The 24970-nt window shown below is 43.0% G+C and overlaps 1 protein-coding gene across 1 annotated transcript; it reads left to right on the plus strand.

Moving 5' to 3' along the window:
• Window positions 1-412: 412 nt before the first annotated feature.
• Window positions 413-24501, plus strand: LOC113125146 (solute carrier family 12 member 6-like). The gene is given in 26 exon segments (XM_026298455.1): window positions 413-552; window positions 712-805; window positions 2076-2212; window positions 3202-3329; window positions 6294-6424; window positions 6864-7108; window positions 7313-7488; window positions 7676-7840; window positions 8245-8343; window positions 8670-8727; window positions 8895-9069; window positions 9227-9345; window positions 9452-9552; window positions 9649-9766; window positions 10135-10221; window positions 10365-10563; window positions 10766-10961; window positions 11124-11293; window positions 11389-11520; window positions 11925-12032; window positions 22353-22389; window positions 22422-22455; window positions 22557-22591; window positions 22594-22656; window positions 22939-24291; window positions 24383-24501. Coding segments are annotated over 25 exon segments (3039 nt in total). The 3' UTR covers window positions 23031-24291; window positions 24383-24501.
• Window positions 24502-24970: the final 469 nt, after the last annotated feature.

The following is a 24970-nucleotide window of genomic DNA, read 5'->3' on the forward strand; positions in this document are numbered from 1 at the left end:
TTATTGATTCCATTGCCCCAATTAGGACCAAGGCATTGTCGCTATTGGTTCGCTTAGGTGTTCTAAATAGCGCTGATTTGGCCTGCCAATAAGGTTCCCATGTTTCCCCTAGGTCCAACATAGTCAATTCCAGCGAAACTTACCCAGAAACGGCGCCGCCACATTCCCGTCTCGGGGGAATGAAGGGCTAATTTTGATCTCACACAGGGTAGCCCCACATACATTGATGCAATTGGAGTTCCAAGAGAGGCCCTGATGAATACAAATTGGCAGACCAGGTGGAAACAGGGTACATATAATTTCGGTATTCTTCCTAGTCACCCCCAACAAAAATGTGGATCGCATTAATTACGCCATTGAGGGCCTCTCAGAGCAATGGGGTCCCACTTCCCTAATGACGCCACAGAACAAAATGGCGCTGAACATGTTATTGGCTGAAAAAGGGGGTGTGGGTTCTATGTTTGGGAATCTGTGTTGTACTTTCATCTCTAATAACACAGCTCCAGATGGGTCCGTCACCAGAGCCTTGGAGGGCCTATGGACCCTGTCCAGGTAGATGCATGAACATTCAGGTATTGATAACCCTTTGGATGATTGGTTCAGTCACACATTTGGCAAAGGGCAGATGGCAATTATCTCTGTTCTCATTTCTCTCGCTGGTATTGTCACTGCTCTGGTACTGTGTGGTTGTTGTTGTATTCCCTGTATTAGATCTCTTTCTCTCTCACTTATCGTGACCACCACTGAGGGCCAGCAGGTGGCTCTCCAAATGCCTCTGCTTACTCCAAAGGGGGAGGCAGTGGAGGTTGAGGAGGAAGGCTGTACCATGAATATTTTCCTATGTTTGGGTTGGTCTCTCGGAGGAGAGACCAAAAGGGGGAATTGTGGAAAATATTACCGTTATTTCATTGTAGCTTAAAGTATAAGGCATTATTACAGTTATAGTTATGAAGCATTTGGCCTGTGCAAAATAGCAGCAAGCTTAAGACATGAATATGTTTACCAGTAATTGCAAGGTCTCTCACAGATGCAAGAAGTGAACTAGACATAACATCAGATAGGATGTGCCTGTTGCTTTTGTTGTCTGTCTTGCAGGACAGGTTGACCTCTGCCTGGAGGCATAGTAACAGTGATATCTCAGGACATCCCATCGTTCTCAACCTATGGGAGAGGAACACGCCAATTTCCTAAAGATTGCACATTTCACTCTGTAATATTATCACTGGGTCAGGGAAAGATAGGCAGTCAGACTTCGTGAACTGACAGAGAACACTGTTGGTGTTAGGGACAGTCTGACCCAGAGCTCTGTAACTGCTTTATTCAGTGTGTTTTAATAAACGGCTAATTTGAGACCACATTCATCTCCTCCGTTTTATCAATTGAACGAACACGCGGAACTGAGGGAGGACATTCCAGTTCCAACAGTTTACATCGTACACGGTACAATAGTCAATCAAATAACGTTGTTTTTCTTCTCTGTTAAAGTAGCCTCAGTTTATATTGCCTATATAAATGCTTAAGTGGCGAAATAAAATAGGCAGCCTGAAACCACGACTTACAGTTTGAACACATCTGACTTGCGTGCAAAAATCTAGTATTGTTTTCAGTGATGCAGAGAAAAACATGAAACTCTTAGTTTGAAAAGCTATGAAGTTATGCTTTTATTTTGTATTCCTTTCTGGAGTAGCTTTTAATTTGTGTTCCAGTTTATATATTATGGTACACAACATAACCACCATGTCTAAAAGCTTTTTGGAATACAAGCCCTCTGGTTTATTACCATTACTGAGAGCCTGCATAAATTCTGCTAATTTATTCTATTATTGTAGTCATGTCTTACAGTAATGTACTGTTTCATTGCTTCATTTAACACAACCAAACAGCCCATCAGTTAATTTGTCAGATACGGATACAAGGTAAAGCAAAGGAATTGGGAGGTGATTTACAGAAAAAGGGAGATCGAACAAGCAGTGCTGTCTTATGTATTGTTGTCAAGAAAAGGTCAAATAAATATTTTTACTTTGACATCTCCCAACACTGAAATCACATTTTTATGTCCTCTTCATCACCAACAGAAGGTGAGTCCTGACGGGCAGCCCACCAGCTCGGCCCACCCGGCTCGCTTCTCCCCAGACGACAAGTTCTCCCGACACCGAGTGATGCTGAAGAAACGCTTTGGCATTCTGCTAACCCAGCAGCCCAGGCCTGTTCTGTGAGAGAGCAAAGGACAAAGAGGCGAGAGCGAGGGAGAGATGGATTGAGATGTAGATAACAGATCAACTGTAATGCAAAGTGCAAGAAAACTCCTGTCGCAACTTGTAAGAACTCATCTTGCATTGGATCGTCTAAAAGTGGGATGTTAAGGAACTTATATAGTTATTTGTCCACACTCATTGTTATATTGTTTTTTTGCTGAATAAAGGTTTGGTTGATGGTTTGTATTCTGTTGTTTCTGTCTGTAAAGTCAGAATGGCTGACAAAGCATTATATATAGACTACAGTATTGGAACTTGGCTATCTGTGTATACACTATATACAAATATACAGAGGAACATTGAGCAAATATTTGTTAGAACTGCTAACGGGTCTTTATGTAATGGATCATAAGACAGCAATGTTGACAACCACTTATGTATGTAACCCTATATAAGCATATGTTTGTATGTCAAATTTAACCTGGAAAGTCACTAGTAAGCTGTTAAATAAATATGGAGTAGAAAAAACTTCACTAGACTCTGAAATGCAGTAGACTACAAAAATAAAGTAACTGAGCAGAAATAAGATGAAAATCATACAAGTGCAATTATACAACAGAACAAATAATCTCCCTCCTTAATTTATAAGATAAGAAAACCTTTATTTGTCCCACAATGGGGGAATTGCATTGTTGCAACAGCGAAGTACAAGTACAGAGCAGAGTGCCAAAAGTAGCAAAGACGTGAAATAAATAAATTAAAAATATTAAAAAATATGATACTATTACGTTTTTCAATTGAAATTGGTATACAGTTGATGTAACAATTACACCTGGAAATTTAGGATATACTTTTAAACAGCGTTAAAAAGCAGTGGAACAGAAATAATCGCTGTATAGGTCTTGAACTACATTTCCCAGGTAGCCTTGACAACACTCGTCCTTACGTATGCACAAGCCGTTACAGCTACGGCAAGTGAAATAGGTTAGAATAGAAAACCTGACAGGCGCTCTCGCGTTCGCAGTTGTTTAGTGCGGTCGGTTGGACAAAATAAGTGCAGAGAAAACCGGAGAGAAGAGCAACAATCCCTAGATGTTATTGGAAAAACAGCCATATGGTGGAAACATGTGTCAGGTATGCGCCTTATGTGACTGATGTGTAGCAGCCTGTTACTGCAGTCGGCGGTTGTCGCTGTCAGTGTGTTAGCTGGAGGTTGGCAGACTTGACAGTTCATCAGCGGCATGACTAGCGGCTGGCTAACGTTAGCTTCGGCTCAGCCATAACGATGCAGCCCCCTTGTCCATAGAGCCGCAGAAGCGATGGCTCACCCCTCGGCACTTTCCGCCTCATTATACGATGTGAAATTCAAACCAAAATGACAGCTTTGACAGTAACAGACTGCTCCAGACAGACTGTTTGTGTCATAAGAACCTGGTCGGCTAACGTTACGCGCCTTTCTGATTCTAGCCACCGGCTCCCAGCGCGTTAAAACCGCAGCTTGAGACAAACGCCGCTTTCGTTTCGTGCTAAAAAGGCTGCTTAAAGTCAGGTTTGAAGCATCTGCTCCTCACTGTAACGTTACTAACTACAGCTCCAGCTCTGACTGCGTGATACTACCGAGAGGTGTTTACGGACCGGTTCAAGCCAGAATTATTATGCCTAGCTTAATTGGCTTAGAATGGGAACTGAGGGCTGGTAGCAAGCATCACCATACTGGGGTTGTCCCAAACTAACTGGTTGAGACTGGTTATTGGAGGGTGATGAACATTTGTTTAGCTGAATGCTTTAACTGGGATCCATTTTCTTCCAGCTGCAGGCTAGACGAGAGGACAACACTATGTTCTTAATTCAACTTAACATTAAATGAATTAATTGTCATCTGTACTAACCAGTGCATCATGCGATACAGGATACAGCATTTTTGATATGGGTTCCGTGATACCTCTGTTATACCCCCCTGCTTAATGAGACAGAACAGTCAGACAAGTAGCAGATTGATTTTCTGTCACCAGTGAATTGACTGATCATGCACTTAAACTGAAACCTGGGTACTGTGCCATGTAAACACCTTATCCTGTTTTTTTAATATATTGCCCTGTTGGTAAGGAACATGGTGAGGAATCAAGACAAAACTGAACACATACAATCAGGAATTATGCATGTAAACACACGGAGATCATTAAAACAATAATAATGTAAACAATATGCATATATTAGGGCAAGTCAGTGGTGATTTCAGCCTTGTGATTTTGATTTGAGATAGGGGTATTTGTTGAGTTAGACGTTTGACCAGATGATGTCAATTAGGGCAAAACATCCTCACTGATTCTGTGCTTCAGTGTAAGCATTATTTCAATGTAAGCAAACAGATGCAGAAAAAGATGAAAAGAGAACATTTTCTGCACTGTGGTAGAGCTGTGATAGTTCTGCTTAGATTGGAAGAGGGCAGAAAGTGGGAACTTAAGGTTTTAAATTACCCAAATTTGCTGCATTAGCATGTAAGTAACAAAAACAGGAGAGCGAATGTCTGCAGGGGGGAAAAAAAGGAGATGCCCCAGCCTTGGTGTCACAAGAGAGCATATTGCAACGTCTGTTCCAGTGTATTGGTAACACGCTGTGGTAAATAAAGATACATTGCCCATGATGGGAAAACTGCAGTGTGGTTATTGAATTGAGACAAAACTGGTGATTTACATATTTCCTCTTGTTTCTTGGCTTGCTCCAAATATTTGCCATTGAGTTGTATTAGAGACTCCAAAATTGCATGTAGATGTGAATGTGTTTGTTCTAAGCCTTTTACATAATGCATGCTGGGACAGACTTCAGCTCCCCAACTGAGTCTGCCAAATTAGACGTTTGTGATCGTGAACCCACCCTCAGGGAGATGCTTATAAAGTTGAACATGAAGGATGTATCATCATAGCATCCATTATTTTTGCAAAACACCCAACCTTGCTTTCTCTCCCCTGTCCATCTTTAGATGTGTACTGACAAATCAGACAGCATTATAAAATACTAGTCATTTCACCGATAGCTATGACTGGAGGTGTTTTGTTGTTACACTTTCATCTTGTGGGTCCAAAAACTTCTCACGGGAAGTTACAGTGGTGGCACTGATTTGAGTTATACCTCAAACCTCCAACATCACATTTCTATGCCTCCATTGTTTTTGTCAAATGGGCAGTAAAGATGGGGACTTTTTGTTAAAGGGCTGCTCTTTGAAAACCAAACACTGAATTCTAAACTTATGATCATTAGTGAATTTGTAGTTGCTGTGACTGTGTGATTCCCTCATATATGGTCTGTTTAAAACTGGGTCAAATCGTATCAGCAAATTATTATTACTGTGTGTTTGAGCTCACTTGGGGAACCAGTTATTCTAAGGTTGTGCTGATGGCAATACTTAGGTTTTAGTAGAGTATAGTGGTTGCAGACCTCTCGCCCCCTGGTGCTGCAGGTCGAATGAATAAACAGAAATAAAATGGCACTTCAGTCTGATTACCAGAATATTTTTTGAAGGCTCACAGTTCTTCTAGGAGCTGTCAAATCAGAGAAAACTGTGGCTCCGGTCAGGCACTTGATTCCTGGTCAGTACATTTTTTGACACAATGTGCTGTCATCACATCTGTGAAAAGATAACCAACCCTAAACTCGATGAAGAGTTGACTTCAGATGTATGAACTCAGCCTGGTTTAGTTCTTCCAGTGAATAAAGAAAACAGCAGGAAATACTTATTTGTGCATACTATTTGACCAAAGATCTTCTTATTCTGATGTATCATGTAGAACATTATGCTTATTCTTGCAAGCATAGGATGACGTCTCATCAGCTGTCCTCTTTTCTGTTTACCTCCTATATCATAACTTTACTACCCATCCATTTGTCTTTTTATGTCCCATCTTCTCTTGTCCAACATCCCTTTCTATCTTTTTCCATCTGCCCTTCTCTTTACAATCTATTATTTATTCTTCTTCTCTTCTACCACCTGCCTTTTCTCTTTCCCTCTCGCCTCCATTTCCAATTTTTCCCCAACCATGACATGCAACCTATCCCACTCTCTCTCTTTTTCCTCTCTCTTGCTTTTTCCTCCCCCACCAGCGGGAGGCTCCTACTTCATGATAAGTCGCTCCCTGGGTCCAGAGTTTGGGGGGGCTGTGGGCCTGTGTTTCTACTTGCGCACCACTTTCGATGGTGCCATGTATATCCTGGGAGCCATTGAGATACTGCTGGTAGGTTTCCAGAAAATAAGCTGAGAAACTGCTAAAAATGAACAGTTGGGAATGCTTTTTTTGACAAATCAGTCATATTTGATGCTTGGAAAATGAAAATATTTAATCGTATTGATGCAAATATTATGCATGTGTCATTAACATCCATAATGACAAGAAATGTTCCTGTAATGCCCACAAAAGTCTAAAAGAGCAAGGATATTGAAAGCACAGTTACAATAGTGTAAATAGAAGGACCAACTCTCTGACAAGTTGCAAATTCATATCACTAGTAACCATTATGAGCAGTTCAAGTGCCTTGATAAATATCTGCACAGTGATTTATCTTGTATTTGCCCTTCATGATTAGATTGTCTAACTTATTGCATTCATTTAGTGCAGTTTCTTTTCCTTGTGTCTGTTGCACGTTGTCACACTCTCGTCTCGCTCACTTCTCCAGATGTACATGACACCGAAGGCAGCCATTTTTGTGTCGCCCCTTCACCCTGAAGGTGAAGCGGCAGCCATGTTGAACGACATGCGTGTCTACGGCTCTATCTGTCTCCTTCTGATGTCGTTGCTGGTCTTCGTGGGCGTGAAGTACGTCAACAAACTCGCCTCCGTTTTCTTGGCCTGCGTCATCCTCTCCATCATTTCCATCTATATCGGAGCACTGGTCTCTGCCTTCAAACCGCCACACTTCCCGTAAGTGTTGATTATGCATGTCCTAAAACACAAACCTGACCACTCCTTTAACTCTCATGGCTTTGATTGACCCATGTGTTGACCAATGTCACAGTTATTAATGGTAGGTACCAGGGGATGATCATTATCACTGTTAACATTAACCTTCTTAGTTAAACCCTCAGTTTTCTTGAAATACTCTAAATTCTTCCAAACAGAAAACAGGACCACAGGCCTGACCCTTGACCCCAGCCACGTACCTACTTTGATGGAGACGACGTATCTTTGGCAACAGTTTTGCCACAGCCCAGAACACAACGCCTCCTGTGACGAATACTTCATTTGGAACAATTTTTCAGAGATTGAAGGGATCCCTGGCCTGGCCAGTGGCATCATTTCAGGTGGAGTGTGTTTGAATGGTGTTGTGTATATGCAGCCATGTGTTATTTACATGTGAAGCGTTTCAATATAAATGTGTGTAACCATATAAAAATGTTAGTTTGAAATCCATCTTCAAAATTGTTCTTGGATATAGATTGATTCACAGATGCATTGCTAACATGCACATACTGAATCTTCTCCTCATAGAGAACCTGTGGAGCTCCTACCTCAGCAAAGGGGACGTGGTGGAAAAAGGCTCCCTCAGCTCCTCTCATGCTGCACATCCAGCATCCACTCGTCAGCCTTATGTGTTTGCTGACATCACCACCTCCTTCACACTGCTGGTGGGCATCTTCTTCCCCTCTGTCACAGGTACTTCTTATCTTGCTCTCACTACTGCCAAACCAGCTGTTATTAAGGCTAACTCAGAATCAACAGAGCAGGTATAATAAGAATTCTTGCTTGTAATGTGGCTGTTGCAGGATAAAATGCATTACTTTTTGTTAACTTTGTGTCTATGCTCTGGATTTATTCTCGTCTTGCTTTTTAGCCATTCAATTTAATGCCACAGTTATGAAAACTGAATAATGAAAAGTCTAAAACAGTTGAAGGATTATGTTCTGTTATGTGGTTTAAAGAAGATTTTTTTATTTAATTTATCAGCATCTTTCAGCACATTTCTAAAAAGCATACTATGGCAGCCAACATCATTAGACTCCAAAAAGTTGTCCTTGTGAAGGTACAGTGGTTGTAAATGTTTTTCTTCTCTTCCTCAGGAATCATGGCTGGCTCCAACCGGTCAGGGGATCTGAAAGATGCCCAGCGCTCTATCCCTGTTGGAACAATTCTCGCCATTCTTACCACCTCCATCGTCTGTATCCTTTCAGATCATCCATCTGTCCATCCATCCATCCCCATTATCTATACCTGCTTATTCCTATTTAATTTTTTTCCTGCTGCAGCCTATGCCAGCTCTCTTTTTAGTATTGTTTATTTCTGCATAATATAGGGGTTTTAAAGTAGGCCTGTATGATTATGGAACCTGTGTCCTTTTTTTCACATCATGTGTCTTTTTTTATTGCTGTGGGTTTATATATTTCTTCTCTTTCTACTGTTAGCCTGATTAATTACTTAAAGGCACAGTATACATTTGATTTAAATTCATCAATGTGTGTTGTTTTCCTGAGTGTTGTCCTTCCAGACCTGAGCAACGTTGTTTTGTTTGGAGCCTGCATTGACGGGGTGGTCCTCAGAGACAAGTCAGTACATCTGCTCTTGTATCCAATCTGTATATATTTAGTATTTGCGCTTTGCCCTGCTAAATTATGAGGGAAACATTCATTTCTGTGCATGCTCTATTCTCTGTGATATTTTTCTCCACTGCTATAAAAGCTGTAAAAACTTGATGCATGTTTTCCTCCTGCAGATTTGGAGACTCAGTAAAAGGGTATCTGGTGGTAGGGACTCTGGCCTGGCCGACTCCCTGGGTCATTGTGATTGGCTCGTTCTTCTCAACGTGCGGTGCAGGCCTCCAGTCGCTGACTGGTGCTCCCAGACTTCTGCAGGCCATTGCCAAGGACAACATCATCCCCTTCCTCCGGGTTAGAGCTGCAAATATTATGTTTAATCCATGTTGTATCTGATTATCAAAACTGTCTATGTTTTATTTATTCAGCTAGTTTTAGTGTATTTTGATAAATGTTCTGTAGTTTCTGTAAATGTAATTTTTTTTTTTTGTCTCGTGTATGTTTATGGCAGGTGTTTGGCCATGGGAAGGCTAATGGGGAGCCAACCTGGGTGCTGCTGCTGACAGCCCTGATAGCTGAGCTGGGGATTCTCATCGCCTCTTTGGACCTGGTAGCTCCTATCCTGACAATGTGAGACACCACTGTGTGTATGTGTGTACGTGTGTGTGTCAATCCCATGCATCACACTTGGAACTTGTATCTTTTGCTTTCAGTTTTATATATTTTTTGATTTTGGGTTTTTCCTGATGTGTTACCTGTTTGTAAACCTGGCATGTGCGCTCCAGACCCTCCTTAGAACACCCAACTGGAGGCCACGTTTTTCCTACTACCACTGGTACTGCTACACACACATTCATAAAACACTCACACACACTCCCTCTCACACATTAACGCACTCTGATCTGTGCCTCTGTTGCTCCTCTGTATCCTGGACCTTGCCATTTTTGGGGATGACTGTCTGCCTGGCACTTATGTTCATATTTTCTTGGTACTACGCAATCATTGGCATGGTGATCACCGGCATGATCTACAAGTACATTGAGTACCAAGGGTATGTTTCCATGGAGATGTATCCCATCTCCCACCCCTCTCCCCACATGTACAGCATGATCAAGAGTGGGTTTGTTTTAATATAATTTAATTTTTTTATTCTTTTTATTACAATGTGAATCATCAATGTTTGTTTTTGCCAGTGTGTGTCATGTGAGGTCACAGTATACATAATACATATCAGAGTATACAATCCATCCATCCATCCATCTTCTATACCCGCTTTTCCTGGCTCAGGGTCACTGGGATCTGCTGGAGCCTATCCCAGCTCTCTCTCGGGTGGAAGGCAGGGGTACACCCTGGACAGGTCCAGAGTATACAATATATCTTAATATCCTTTTATATTCTATGTGTCCATGTGTATATCAGAGCAGAGAAAGAGTGGAGGCATGGGATCCGTGGTCTCTCGCTCAGTGCTGCCCGTTATGCCCTCCTGCGGTTGGAATTAACACCTTCATTTTTCACTTAGCTGCTATTCTCGAGCTTTTTGTCATATTTTTTATCATAGAGACTTTAGTATGTATACGGTCAGTTGTGTAAGAGAACCTGTTCATAGTTAGTTTTTTAATTTTGAATATAATGAATGACTTTACTTTCACTCACTGGTTATCTTCCTCATTCTTCTCCAGGCCTCAGCTGCTTGTGTTACTAACACTGGACGAAGATGCCCATGTGAAGTCTCCTCGCCTGCTGACGTTTGCCAGCCAGCTGAAGGCGGGAAAGGGCCTGACCATCGTTGGCACTGTGGTCTCTGGCAACTTCCTACAAAGCTATGGAGAGGCCCTTGCTGCTGAACAGGTGGGGAATGAATATCTTTACAGTGGTCAAAACACATTCAAGTTTTTGTTTTATGTAAAGCTTTGTCAGTCTGTTGCTGTAGATGACAGGAGGTGGTGGTGAAATCACTAATGACCAATACAAGAGATATTATTTCTCAGTTTAGACCTTGAGAGTGGGAAAACTTTAATCAGCCTTTTCCCCTGTATTTCTTCTGTTTCAGACTCTAAAGCACCTGATGGATAAGGAGCGTGTGAAGGGATTCTGTCAGTGCATTGTGGCTCAGAAGCCCCGTGAAGGCATCAGCCACATGATCCAGTCCAGTGGACTGGGTGGAATGAAACCCAACACTGTGGTGATGGGCTGGCCTCATGCCTGGAGACAGAGCGAGGACCCGCAGTCCTGGAAGACTTTCATCAGTAAGTCTAATAACATGGACGGTTATTCTGAACTGTCACATTTGTTGAATAAGGTAGACATGAGAGAGAACATGCTTACAAGGTCATTCTCTTTTACTGATCTCAAGATGTCAGTTTCTGCCAGATTTAGCAGGCTAACAGCGCCCCCTCTCTTCCTTTCAGACACAGTGCGGGTGACCACAGCAGCACACCAAGCCCTGCTGGTGCCCAAAAACATATCTCTGTTCCCCACCAACAGTGAGCCCTGCGCAGATGGCTACATCGACGTCTGGTGGATCGTGCACGATGGGGGGATGCTAATGCTGCTGCCCTTCCTCCTGCGCCAACACAAGGTAGCTTTCCTATATTTTAAAAATGTCTTCCCTACATTTGATTGAGCATTGCTCCACACCTTAACTGCTCTGTTTGACTCTTGTCTTTTCCTTAGGTGTGGCGCAAGTGTGGGATGCGAATCTTCACAGTTGCCCAGATGGAGGATAACTCAATTCAGATGAAGAAAGATCTGGCAACCTTCCTCTATCACCTACGCATTGAGGCTGAGGTGGAAGTAGTTGAGATGGTATGCTGCTTGTGGTTGTTTATCAGGATTTGTTAATTTTCACTGAAATTGACTGAACTGTGTTTCATGAGATGAATTGAAATAAACTCAGGGGGGATGATCTCATTTCACTCTTTCATATATATTTGGAATCAGCTTGTTCCAATGCCATATTTAAGCTTTGTGGTGTTTTACAGTGAGTGAAACAGTCCAACCCAAGACTCTGTGTCTTTTTATGGTCACAGCATTTCACCAGATATAATAAACTAAACAATAAACGTTTCTGTTGGTTTTAACAGTGTTTAGCTACATAGCTTAAGTAAACTTTAAGTGAGTTACTTTTTGTGCAATTGAAACCATACAATACAACCATTTTGATCTCTACATAAATTCTTTCTTGTGTCTTTCTCTTCTTTTTGCCACAGCATGACAGTGATATTAGTGCGTACACCTATGAAAGAACCCTGATGATGGAGCAAAGGTCTCAGATGCTCAGACAGATGCGACTGTCCAAATCAGACCGGGAGAAAGAGGTAAGGTCAGGTCAGATGAAAAGATGTTTGTGCAACTATATTGCACGTGAAAACAAATTACACAAGGTTGGAGATGTGTTTACAGACTGTCAGGACACTACCGGAAAGTGTCTCCACCAGTCGCTGAAAGCCCAAATTACTAAAGTTTTTTACGTTGCTGTTACATGTGATCTGGAAACCCTTAGCAGGTTAGGTTTGTGAGAAGCTTCTTGAAAGCGTTATAGGTTTTATTAAACAAATAATAGGTTACATCTAATTGGAATAGAGTGGATAACACCCATAAAAGTCCTGTTTTTAGCAAATTAAATTAAGATCAAATTAGGTCCAAGTGGAACAGTGCCCTGAAGGATACAAAGGACTGACTCAAAAATATTTTTGTTTCAATAAACTTGTATCAAATAACAGCAGGAAGAGCATTATTATTAAAATGTGTGTTCTCTCCTTTTGCCATTGGGCTCCTCAGTGGGTACGCTGGAGTTTTGATGATGTAAGTCTACTGGTAGTGGTGGACAGTAGTCCAATGCGGAGCAGTTTAGACATGGTAGTCATTGTGGACACGCTGTTACATTCAGAGTTGTTCTTAATCACACAATTAAAATCGGTGATGTCGGCGTATTCGTTTATCTGAATTAGTGGAGGAGAGTTTAATTGATCTCAAAAGTATTTAATTGAAATTCCAAAGCTTGTACAAGGACCCACTTCCTGATCAGAAAATCAGTCTGCAAGCAGTTAGCTGTAACCAACTTCACAGGAAGAAAGATGATGAACAAAGGACAAACATGACATTATATGGTTGCCAAAAATCACATCTTATTGGTTGACTATAGGTGGGGAGGGCTTTGGTTTAGACTTTCACCTTCCCTTGTTGGTGCCCTGGGTTGGTCCCAACCCCTCAGCACTTTGCCATCCTTCTCTTCTTATCCTCTTGTCCAGAGCTGCTCCTCATCCTGCAAAACATTCCTACAAAACATTCTGTGTCACATTCTCATTCCTAAGGACACCTTGCCTCTCCCTCTGACAGTGTATCATCCAGGGCCTCTCTCTGCCTGACATCTCCACCTCACCTCTCCTCAGCAACAGTGTATCATATGAGGCCTCTCTGTCTTCAGGCTGACCTTTTCTGTAGCATCATGCATACACACTGTTGAAACTATTCCTGTGACCTTTCTCTCCCTGTGACCTTTCTTTTCCTGCACAACATATATGTTAGTGATTATAAAGTTAGAGAGTTAACCCAGCATCAAGTTGTTTACATTTGATTTTATGCATTCTGTGGCATTGCACAACACACATGTAAATGTAGTATTTAGTTAGTCATTCTCCTAAACTACTTATGTGGGTAATTATATGTGTAAGCACCTGTGTGTGTGTGTGTGTGTGTGTGTGTGTGTTGTAGTGTATATGTGAATATATGTGCGGGTGTAAGTGTAGGTGTGTGTATGTGTAAGTATGTGTTAGGCTCTCTTTCACGTCTGATTGCTTCTTCACACAATGGGGCAAGGTTTGTAACCCTTGATCCTCACAATTTGGTCTTACAACTCTTTGTAACAATGTATAGACGTTTATAAGAGTAATGATATAATAAATGAAAGAAGTAAATATAGAAATTTATTTCCCAATAATTATAAGTGAAGTTAGTAAGATTTTATTTCCAAACAGTTATAAATGAAGTTAGTAAATGTGTAAAATTTATTTCCCCAACAATTCCCCCCTTTTACACCTTTTAAGGTGTAAACTCAACCTTCAGGTAACCATCTTCAACATCAGATTCTATATCATCAAAGTGTAAAGCATTGAGCAGTGGCATTTGCACTGCCGGGGCATGGCCCTCTCCCTTGGTCAATGCAGTCTCTATCAACCCGCTCACCAGACTGCGAAGACAAGGAATACAGCAACACCCACAGCAAACAAGCACAGCAAATGACATTAAAACAGATATAATCAAACTTGAATATTTTCCAAACATACTTTGCAACCAATTGGTAAATGGATCATCTATACCTGAGTTCTCAGCCAGTTCCTCAGACAGGGCAGTGAGTCCCTCCAGTGCCTTGGTGATACTACCATCTGGAGCAGTGTTATTTGGGATAAATGTACAACAGAATGCACCAAACATTTTGCATACTCCACCTTTTTCAGCCAGGAGCATATCTAAAGCCATGCGATTCTGCCAGGCCACCAGTGATGTGGGGCCCAACTGTTCTGCAATCCCACGCACAGCATCTCTGGTATAATTGACAAATCTTTGTTGGTTATAGTACAGGTAATTTATCCAACCCACATTTTTATTAATAGTGCTCCACCAGAAAAGGAAGGACTCAAAGCCTGCTCCAATCTGATTTCTGGCCTTAAACTCATCTGGAACCCCCCTAGGTGCCCCAATTGCATCTATGTATACCCCACCATCAAATGAACCTCCCGGATTTCCCATACTCCTGTTGGATCGGGAGTGTTGAATTAATTTAGCATCTAGTTTACTATAGTCCCCTGGGGCAAACATCTTAAATGGCATAACTAATTGTACCAAAGCACATTGTGATGCATACAATTTCTTGGGTCCACACAACCACCAGAGGTCAGCCCTTCCAGTCTTTTGTTCTAGGAAATCAGATCTAGTTAGGTTAGCAGGATTATTGTTCAGATCTACGTAGGAGGCACAGTAGCCTCGGGGCAGGTAACCTGCAGATATGCCACTACCGGTGAGATTGAAACAGGTGTAATTAGCTTTGTAAACCTCCACAGAGTGTGGGATTGAGGGTTTGACCTTACTTACAGATGGATATAAATACTGGAAAGGCTGACATGGACCTGCTCCTCCGGTGGAGTTGTGGAACAAGGTAACCGCACATTTAAGTCCCTCTGGGCTGTTCTGCAAATCCAAAGGATAGGGAGTTGTGGTGAGATGAGGCCTTGCAGAGGCACAAGCAATACAATTACTGACATTAGTTTGTTTTGCCGTATACCAAACCCACTCCAACCACTCATTTCTCTCAGTGTATCCAGTTTCTGAGGCCAGAGTGTCCTCCTGTGTGAGGTTCTGTAAGTATCTTACTGGACTAGCCTCCCCTTGTGTGTTAGCCGCAGCGTAGAATGCAGAGGTGGGCTTAGGTCCAGCTGTTACTTGATACTTAAACTTTCCCATTGGATCCCTCCCATCAACATGAGCTCCCAATATGTATGTCCCTGAATCAGTGATTTTGGGGTCTTTAAGGGTGAGGATCAAGGGGTTACAGGTCTGCTTGCCACAATTACCAGGCTGAGATGATTTAACAATGGTTAACCTATTTTTCAGATTTGGTTTAGGGATTTAACCCCAATCATAAGGTCCGGTGTTAGCAGTTACAAAGTACCAGCTTTCACACCACTGGCCATAATTGCTATTTAGTGCGGCTGCAGACCCATGACCCCTTGGATATCCCTTGGAGACTGAAGAGGTTATTACACAAATATACTTATCTGACCAAATCCATTGGTCCTGTCTCCCAGTCCCACAATCAACCACACTTCAAAAATCTAACAGGACAACACATGTGCTCCCTTCTACACAATCAATAACCACAGGAGTGTTACCAATCCCTCGCTTCCCTATGGAGTGGCTGGTTTGGGTCTGATTTTTGTTTGTTTGACATCTCAGCCATATTCATGGCCCTACTACCAAAATAGCAAGAACAAGCAAACAACATGTAGTTCCCCGGGCCCCGCAGAACCCAGGATGTCTAAATGGATGCCATGGTCGAGGTCTGGATATCATGGCAACAGGTCGGGCTTTATTTACTCAGTTCAATCTTAAGAGTCAATTTCGACCTATCTTTTTGGAGCCCTCCCGGATATCAGTCAAATCGGTTCTGACCTCACTCAAAGTTCGTGAGGGAGGTGGGGCAGGTACACAATGTGTCAGGTGGTGCCAATTTGCTCCAGCTTTACCTTTTACCTGAACCGAGTGGGAGGTAGCCTCCACCACTTCAAATGGTCCAGTCCACCTGGGTTCAGCCCACTTTCTCTTGTGGACCTTCACTCGTACCCAATCCCCTACCTGCACAGCTGGAGTCGTCTCAGGAGTTGCCGGCTGGTCCCCTTCAGCTCTCTCGACCTGCACAGACAGACTTTTTAGGACACTAGTTAGTGCTTTCATGTATTCATCACAGCTAATTTGCCACACATCCAGCCCAGGAAACCCCGGAAGATCCCTGGGAGGGCCAGGCATTTGGCGACCAGTCAGCAACTCATGCGGGCTCAAGTGGGTCTTTGACCCTGGTGAGGTGCGCATAGACATGAGGGCGGCAGGCAAGGCTTCTACCCAGTTTAGCTTAGTGCCATGACATATCTTAGCTATCTTCCTCTTCAATGTCTGATTAGCCCTTTCCACTATGCCTTGTGACTGTGGATGATACACTGAACCAAACTTGTGTGTGATGCCTAATGCTGTCTCTACCTCACCCAACTGTTTGTTAGTGAAGTGTGTGCCATTATCTGATCTAATGACTTTGGGGACACCATAACGGGGAATTAGTTCATTCTTCAGCCATTTGATGACATTCGCTGCACTCTCAGTTCTGCAGGGCTTAGCTTCCACCCATTTAGTGAATCTGTCTATCATGACCAGCAGGTAACGATATCCATTCACTCTGTTGTCCATTCCCATGTCAGTGTAGTCAATGGTGATCTCTTTGAAGGGTCCGTCAGGCATAGGGAACCTTCCTTGTGGGCACTTGTAGGGAGCCTTTTGGTTATGTTCATTGCATACAGTACAGTCATTGATGTAGTTTTCCACCATGTCATCTGGGGATGCCACCAATGTGCTTCTACAGTCCTCTGTGTGTTTTTCTTACTCACATGTGTTTTTCCATGTGCTTGTTGGAATAGGAGTATGCACAGCTTTGCTGGGGCCACCATCCTTCCATCATGGGCTCTCCAGAGACCCTCCTTTTGTGTGGCTCCTTTCTTTATCCATTCATTCTGCTCGTACACTCCTGCTTGAGCCTGCATCTGCTTTATGTCTTCTTCTGTGAGTGTGGGTAACTCTGTCTCTTGAAGTCTCAGTACCATTTGGCTCGGCTGATATCCTCCTGCCTCTCTGGCTGCTTTGTCAGCAGCATCATTGCCTCGGGCCACCCATGTAGTTAGTTTCTGATGTCCTTTACACTTCATGACAGCTACCTCTGCTGGGAGACTCACAGCTTCAATGAGGTCTTCCATTTGTGTTTTGTGTTTGATAGGACTATTGGCTATAGTCCTGAATCCTCTCCTCACCCATTGAGGTCTATCTATGTGTACTGCATTGTGAGCATATGCTGAATCCGTGTAGATGTTGACTCTTTTTCCCTCGGCTCTTTTTAGGGCTTTGGTGAGGGCAATGATTTCTGCCAGTTGTGCTGACTGTGGGATTTGTCCACTTTCCACAGTGATGTCTGTTTCAGAAGGAGTCCCTTCTACCACAGCATAGGACGCAATGTTTCCTTCTTCACCTTTGTAGCAGCATCCGTCTGTGAAGAGTTCCAGGTCTGGTTCAGATAGGGGAGTGGCAGCCAAGTCATCCCTTAGCCTGATTTCTGTGGCGGCTTTTTCCTCACACACATGTGGTTCATGTGTCTCTGAGGTCATTCCTACTGCCATGTTAGTGGCTTCTGTGTAGAAGGAAATGTGGGGCTGTGCTAGTGTTTCCAGAATCTTTGTTCTCCTAGCCACTGAGAGGGTGAAGGCTTTTGAGTTCAGAAATGCCACCACTCCATGCATGGTGTTAATTTTCAAAGGATGACACATGACCAGGTGGGCTGTTCTGTCCACTGCTTTAGCTGCTGCTGCCAGGTATCTTGTACATCCTGTTTGGCTCTGTTCCATGTTGTCCAGTTTAGTGCTGTAGTACATCAACACTCTCCTCTCTCCCCCCCTTTTCTGATAAAGCACGGCATTGACAAATCCGTGCTTTTCAGAAACATCCAGGTAGAATGAAGCAGTAAAGTCAGGGTTAGCCAGGGCCTCGACCTGGGACAACGCACTTTTGGTAGCTGTGAATGCAGCCTCAGCTTCAGGAGTCCAATATAGAGGGGCAGTGAGGTTGCGATTTCCTGCTTCAGCCACAATGTCTCTTAGAGGTTGTGTGAGATCTGTGTATCCAGGGACATGATTTCTGCTGTATCCCGTCAGCCCCAGGAAGAACAACACCTGTTGGACAGTGGTGGGTTTGCCATGATTCAGGATGGAAGTAACATGAGCAGAAGTTAGTGTGAAACCTTTTCCAGAGATTTCTCTGCCCAGGAAAGTCACAAGCCTCCGACACAACTGGACTTTTTCCTTTTTGACTTTGTAGCCTTTGGTGGAGAGGTGGCAGAGTAGGGAGTATGTGCCATCTAGACAGGCTTGGGCGGTGGGTGCTGCTAAGAGGAGATCATCCACATACTGAAGAAGGACCACATCTGGGGGCAATGTGAGGCCTGCCAGATGGGATTTAAGAGCAGCATTGAACAAGCCTGGACTATCTCTGAAGCCTTGAGGTAGCCTGGTGTATGTGTATCTCTGGCCCCTGTAGGTGAAACTGAATATGGGCCGGGAGTCAGGATGCAAGGGGATGCAGAAGAATGCATTTGCCAGATCAATGACTGTGAACCATGTGTGCAGTGGAGTGAGATTTTGGAGCATGAGGTAGGGATCAGGAACTGGCTGGAGGTTTGGCACAGTGACATCGTTCACAGGTCTGAAGTCTTGCACCATGCGCCAGTTCCCAGGGGTTTTCTCCACTGGCAAGATGGGAGTGTTTCAATCAGAGTGATGGGTGGGGATCAGGACCCCTGCATCCAACAGGCCAGTAATGGTGGACTGAATGCCTTCTTCCTTTTCAGGGGAGAGTCTGTATTGTGGCCGCCAAACAGGTTTGCAGCCCGCTTTGACTTGTATCAGGACAGGTGGCACATCCAGGAGTCCAATATCATGGGAGCTGTTAGTCCATATGTGTGGTGGAATGTGAGACAGAAGGTTTGCAGTTTCCGGGTGGTCTGTGCGTTCGTGCCAGTGATGTCTGGGAAGCCATACATGCTGGTAACGCACCGTTTCAGTGGAGCAGTAGGAAATTTTCCACATGTCCTGGCTTTCTGCTCTCCACAGCCGTGGGGATGCAGTTGGGCTCCAATTGATGGAGCTGGCTGACTTAACCATGGGGCCCAGGGCCTTGGCCTCATGCCCTGAACACACAGCCAGAGTTACATGTGGGATTGAGTCTTCTTCCATCTTGTACCACTCCAGTTGATCCTCTGAAAGATGACAGATAGCAGCTACACCCTCTTTTCCTAGCATAATGTCCCCAATTTTCACGGTCTCTTTTCTGTCATTCTTTTGAGCATGCCAGTTTTTGTCATAGAAATCGTCTGGCTCCTTCAGGAAGTAGAGGGTGTAATGGAGAGGATCAGTCAAGGATCTTACTGGCAGGAGTGTCTGTATCCATGGTTTCCATTCGAGGTACTCTTTATACACGTTGGGGGTGTCAGGACCGGTCTGCTGTAGGAGTAGCCAGTATACCTCGGACATGGGCGGTGTCAATGGATCTACCTCTGGAGCCAGGTAAAGCATTTTAGCAGTTTGTGGTGGGGTGAAGTCTGATGTTTTAGTAGTAATGATAAGGCCATCAGGCCCACAAAATATATGTAGTCGAAGTTTGATGAGAAGATCCCTTCCCAAAAGGTTCGCTGGGCAATCCGGGGCGTGGAGGAAACTGTGGGTGACCGTCTAGTGTTTGTCGTTTTTTTTTTTTTTTTAAATCACTATTTAATTATCTAATTAATTAAATTATTTATTGTATTTTAATTATTATTATTGTTATTATTATTATTACTTTTTTTAAAAATTAACACTAGAGTGGAGATAAAGGATAAAGGTAAATGAAAGGAAAAAGGAAGGAAAAAAAATTTTTTTTTAAAAATTATTTATTTATGTTTTTGTTTAGTTTAGCAGGTAATGAGAGAATAACTCAATTTATTTATTATTATATTATTTATTTATTAATTTATTTATATTAGAATACCCCAATATATATCAGTGCCTAGTGGGTGTGTTGCATGGGCATGCAACTGTTTGTCTAATTGTTATTATTTATTTATTTATTTATTTATTTAGTTTTAAGTAATGGGTAATTAAAATATTCTTGGGCAATGTCTAATATGTGTGTTGTATGCATGCAACTAGTGTGTGTCTGATTCTAGTGCTTTACCAGTGTCCTGCTGTGTACAATGTAAAACAAGGCACTTACAGTGGGTGGCGTTGCCTCTCTCCCTCCTTCCACAGGCACCTCCTTGACGTGAGCACAATCAATCACTCAGGCACACTCTGTTCTCACTCCTCTAGCTCTGTCCCTGCTGTGTTACAATTCCTTATCTGCTTTTCTCAGCAAATGCTGAGCCAACACCCAATATCAACTTTTTCAGCTATACTTCCCACTTTTCCTACTGTTCCCTGTCAGAACACACACACATACACTCTTTGTGTGTGTTCATAACCCTGCCAATTTTCTATGGCAGGGTTATGAATTAATATTGAATTAACCCCACTTTGGTCTATGCCTACTTTGAGCCAGAACAGCTTTTTTGGCCAGGGACTCTAAACCCACTCTTAATCTCACTCTTAAACTCACTTTCATAGATTTTTGGGTCTTTTTCACCCCAGGGACTTTAAACCCAATACATTTTTTTTTTTGGTTGGAATTTCAATTATCAATATCAAAATAAGTATTTAGAACACGTCAAACTTTTAACAATACAATTCAACACGTAATGCCGTGGTTTAATAATTTGATTCTCAGGTGTCCTTACCCTCAGACAATACACTCAATTTGGAAAAGCCAATATGCAGATTTCGGTTGTAAAACAACAGGCTCTGCTTACCTTTGTTTTAGACCCGGGTCGTGCCTTGTCTGAGGACTTGGCCCACCAGCCAGGAGACTCCCCTCGTCCTCCCGTTTCTCCAGATCACGTCGGGGTCACCAAGTTTGTCGGCGTGTTCGTTTATCTGAATTAGTGGAGGAGAGTTTAATTGATCTCAAAAGTATTTAATTGAAATTCCAAAGCTGGTACAAGGACCCACTTCCTGATCAGAAAATTCTGTGTCACATTCTCATTCCTAAGGACACCTTGCCTCTCCCTCTGTGACAGTGTATCATATGAGGCCTCTCTGTCTGCAGGCTGACCTTTTCTGTAGCATCATGCATACACACTGTTGAAACTATTCCTGACCTTTCTCTCCCTGTGACCTTTCTTTCCCTGCACAACACATGTGTTAGTGATTATAAAGTTAGAGAGTTAACCCAGCATCAAGTTGTTTACATTTGATTTTATGCATTCTGTGGCATTGCACAACACACATGTAAATGTAGTATTTAGTTAGTCATTCTCCTAAACTACTTATGTGGGTAATTATATGTGTAAGCACCTGTGTGTGTGTGTGTGTGTGTGTTGTAGTGTATATGTGAATATATGTGCGGGTGTAAGTGTAGGTGTGTGTATGTGTAAGTATGTGTTAGGCTCTCTTTCACGTCTGATTGCTTCTTCACACAATGGGGCAAGGTTTGTAACCCTTGATCCTCACAATTTGGTCTTACAACTCTTTGTAACAATGTATAGACGTTTATAAGAGTAATGATATTATAAATGAAAGAAGTAAATATGTAAATTTATTTCCCAATATTTATAAGTGAAATTAGTAAGATTTTATTTCCAAACAGTTATAAATGAAGTTAGTAAATGTGTAAAATTTATTTCCCCGACAGTGAATACCTCTGAGCTTCCACACGTGCACTTGAATCCTTCAGAAAAAGATTAACAAAAGGGCTGAATGGTTTTCAGCAGCCTGTTGACTTTCATTTCAGTTGTTCATTTCTCTGAAATTGCAAATAGCAATTGTGAGATGAGTAAGATGAGCTACCCTTGATTAAAACACTGAAGCCTTTTCGGTACTACGGTACAGAATTCTTCTTCTGTACTTGAGCCCGACCATTGATCTCCACAGTGAAAAGGGCAACAAAAGGAGAATGAAATGAAATGTCATATTGGTGACATTTCAACTTAATGAGCTTTTTAATCATTGTTTATTTGAAATGTTCAGTTCTTATAATTCTTTTTCTGAAGGATTCCATTTAGAGATTCTTATATGTGCTGACCTGGGTCAAACATGCTTCTTTATTATTATATATACATTTATTATAATTTGATTTAACAAAAAAACAGCATTAAAGAAGTATACACCGACTGCAATTCAAATCTTTCTTAAATTTTTCTTACCTTTTTTCCTCATCCAGTCACGTCTCTTTGACACTTTTCATCTCTCATTTTTGAACTTCAGATTTCTTTTGACTCAGGACCAAAGAGAAGACATCACAGTACAGAATCACACACTCTGGCTGCTCCACACCCGAGGGCTTCAGAGACATGCTCAGCATCCGGCCGTGAGAAAAAACACAATATACCCTGGTGGGGGCGGGAGGTTTAAAGGTTAAACCTGTTGTTTAAAGGCGTCCTCCTTTCTTTCTTTCTGTTTTTCTTTCAGGGACCACTCTAATGTCAGGCGGATGCACACCGCTGTGATGCCCGGCTTGTCCTGCTTAACATGCCAGGACCCCCCAGGAACTCTGAAGGAGATGAGAACTGTATCTTTATCAACACGTTTGCCAAATCTAGTGGCTGCACATCACTCTCCACAAATAATCTGATCTTCAACAGTGCCAGTGGGGCAGTATTACACATTACATCAGTTTTTAGTTGAGTACATTACAGAACATCTAGAGATTCAGCAACTCAGCTGTCACATTTAAACTGTCTAGAAACACTATGTAAAGGGCAACAAGGCAGCCAATCACAAAGCAAGTTGTAGGTAACATTGTGATATTTTCTGTGCTCAGTGCTGTCATGAACCTTGACTCTTTGACCAGACATGGAGTTCCTCGAGGTTTTAACTGAAGGATTGGAGCGTGTCCTGCTGGTAAGGGGGGGAGGAAGCGAAGTCATCACCATCTACTCCTGATTGGTCAAACAGTGTAACAGAAGCAGCCAATCACACCAAAATGAGCAGAGAGAGACGGTGGGGTCTGTGTACTCTGAGGGAATGGGGATTAATAAGAGAAACTGTGATTGGCAGTGTAATCAAATATCGCACTCAGCACCCCCACTCAGCCCTTTTCTTTTCATCTTTACTTTTTTCTGTCATGACGAGGATTTCCTTATTGTCAAGCTACAGAAATGCCAAGACAATTCCATGAATTAGCAAATGAATTTCCCCAGCCAGTATCATGACCTGAAGTCGGTGTTCAGTAAGGATTGGGCCAAGGCGCTGCCTCCGAACCGGCCATATGACTGCGCCATTGACCTGCTGCCCAGGTCTGCGCTGCCGTCCAGTCGGCTGTACAACCTATCCAAGCCCGAGGTCGACGCCCTGGAACGGTTTGTTAATGAGTCCTTGGCTTCGGGCCTCATTAGACCTTCCACGTCAGCGGTAGGGGCGGGCATTTTCTTTGTTCCAAAGAAGGACGGGACACTACGCCCCTGTGTGGATTATCGGGGCATAAATAACATCTCTGTTAAGAACAAATATCCGCTACCCCTCATGGAGTCAGCCTTCCACCCCCTCCATTCTGCAAGATACTTTACTAAATTAGACTTACGGAATGCTTATCATCTGATCAGGATAAGAGAGGGGGATGAATGGAAAACAGCCTTTAAGTCCCCTTTTGGCTCCTTTGAGTTTTTAGTAATGCCTTTTGGGTTGTCTAATGCTACTGCTGTTTTTCAAGCATTGATTAATGATGTGTTACGTGATATGTTAAACCATTTGTTTATCTAGATGATATCCTGATTTTCTCTAACACTTTTGAACAACATGTGCAACATGTCCGGATGGTCCTGAAAAGGCTGCTGGAGAACCGGCTCTTTGTAAAGGCAGAAAAATGCGAGTTTCATAAAGCCTCCGTCAGCTTCCTGGGTTACGTGGTGGAGGAAGGCCAGCTTAGAACCGATCCTGCCAAAGTTCAGGCAGTGGTCGACTGGCCGACTCCGACATCAAGGAAACAACTGCAGCGCTTCCTTGGGTTTGCCAACTTCTACCGAAGGTTTGTGCGCAATTACAGTTCAGTTGTTACACCTCTCACTGTGCTTACCTCTCCCAAGTTGCCTTGTGTGTGACGGAGAAAGATCCAACAGGCCACGTTGCGACAGGCCTGCGTCATCCTCTCCATCATTTCCATCTATATCGGAGCACTGGTCTCTGCCTTCAAACCGCCACACTTCCCGTAAGTGTTGATTATGCATGTCCTAAAACACAAACCTGACCAGTCCCTTAACTCTCATGGTTTTGACTGACCCATGTGTTTCTGTCTTTAGCGTGTGCATGCTGGGAAATAGAACTATCAACGCCCATGAAACTCATGACCAGTGCGCAAAAATCATCCAGATCAAAGACCCAGTGGAAAGAGATGACACCAATGTCACAGTTATTAATGGTAGGTACCAGGGGATGATCATTATCACTGTTAACATTAACCTTCTTAGTTACACCCTCAGTTTTCTTGAAATACTCTAAATTCTTCCAAACAGAAAACAGGACCACAGGCCTGACCCTTGACCCCAGCCACGTACCTACTTTGATGGAGACGACGTATCTTTGGCAACAGTTTTGCCACAGCCCAGAACTCAACGCCTCCTGTGACGAATACTTCATTTGGAACAATTTTTCAGAGATTGAAGGGATCCCAGTCCCAGACGGCGTACCCGAGGGGAGGGTGTTCGTTCCACCAGCAGCCCGCACGGCCGTCATGTCTTGGGGACACCAAGCGCGAGTGGCTTGTCACCCAGGGCTTAGGCGCACCCTACATCTCCTTCGCCAGCGGTTTTGGTGGCCGGGGATGAAGCAGGAGGTGGAAAGGTTTGTAGCCGCCTGCCCTGTCTGTGCCCGCAACAAACCATCGCCTC

Source organism: Mastacembelus armatus, chromosome 18, assembly GCF_900324485.2.
Source record: "Mastacembelus armatus chromosome 18, fMasArm1.2, whole genome shotgun sequence".
Classification (NCBI taxonomy): domain Eukaryota; kingdom Metazoa; phylum Chordata; class Actinopteri; order Synbranchiformes; family Mastacembelidae; genus Mastacembelus; species Mastacembelus armatus.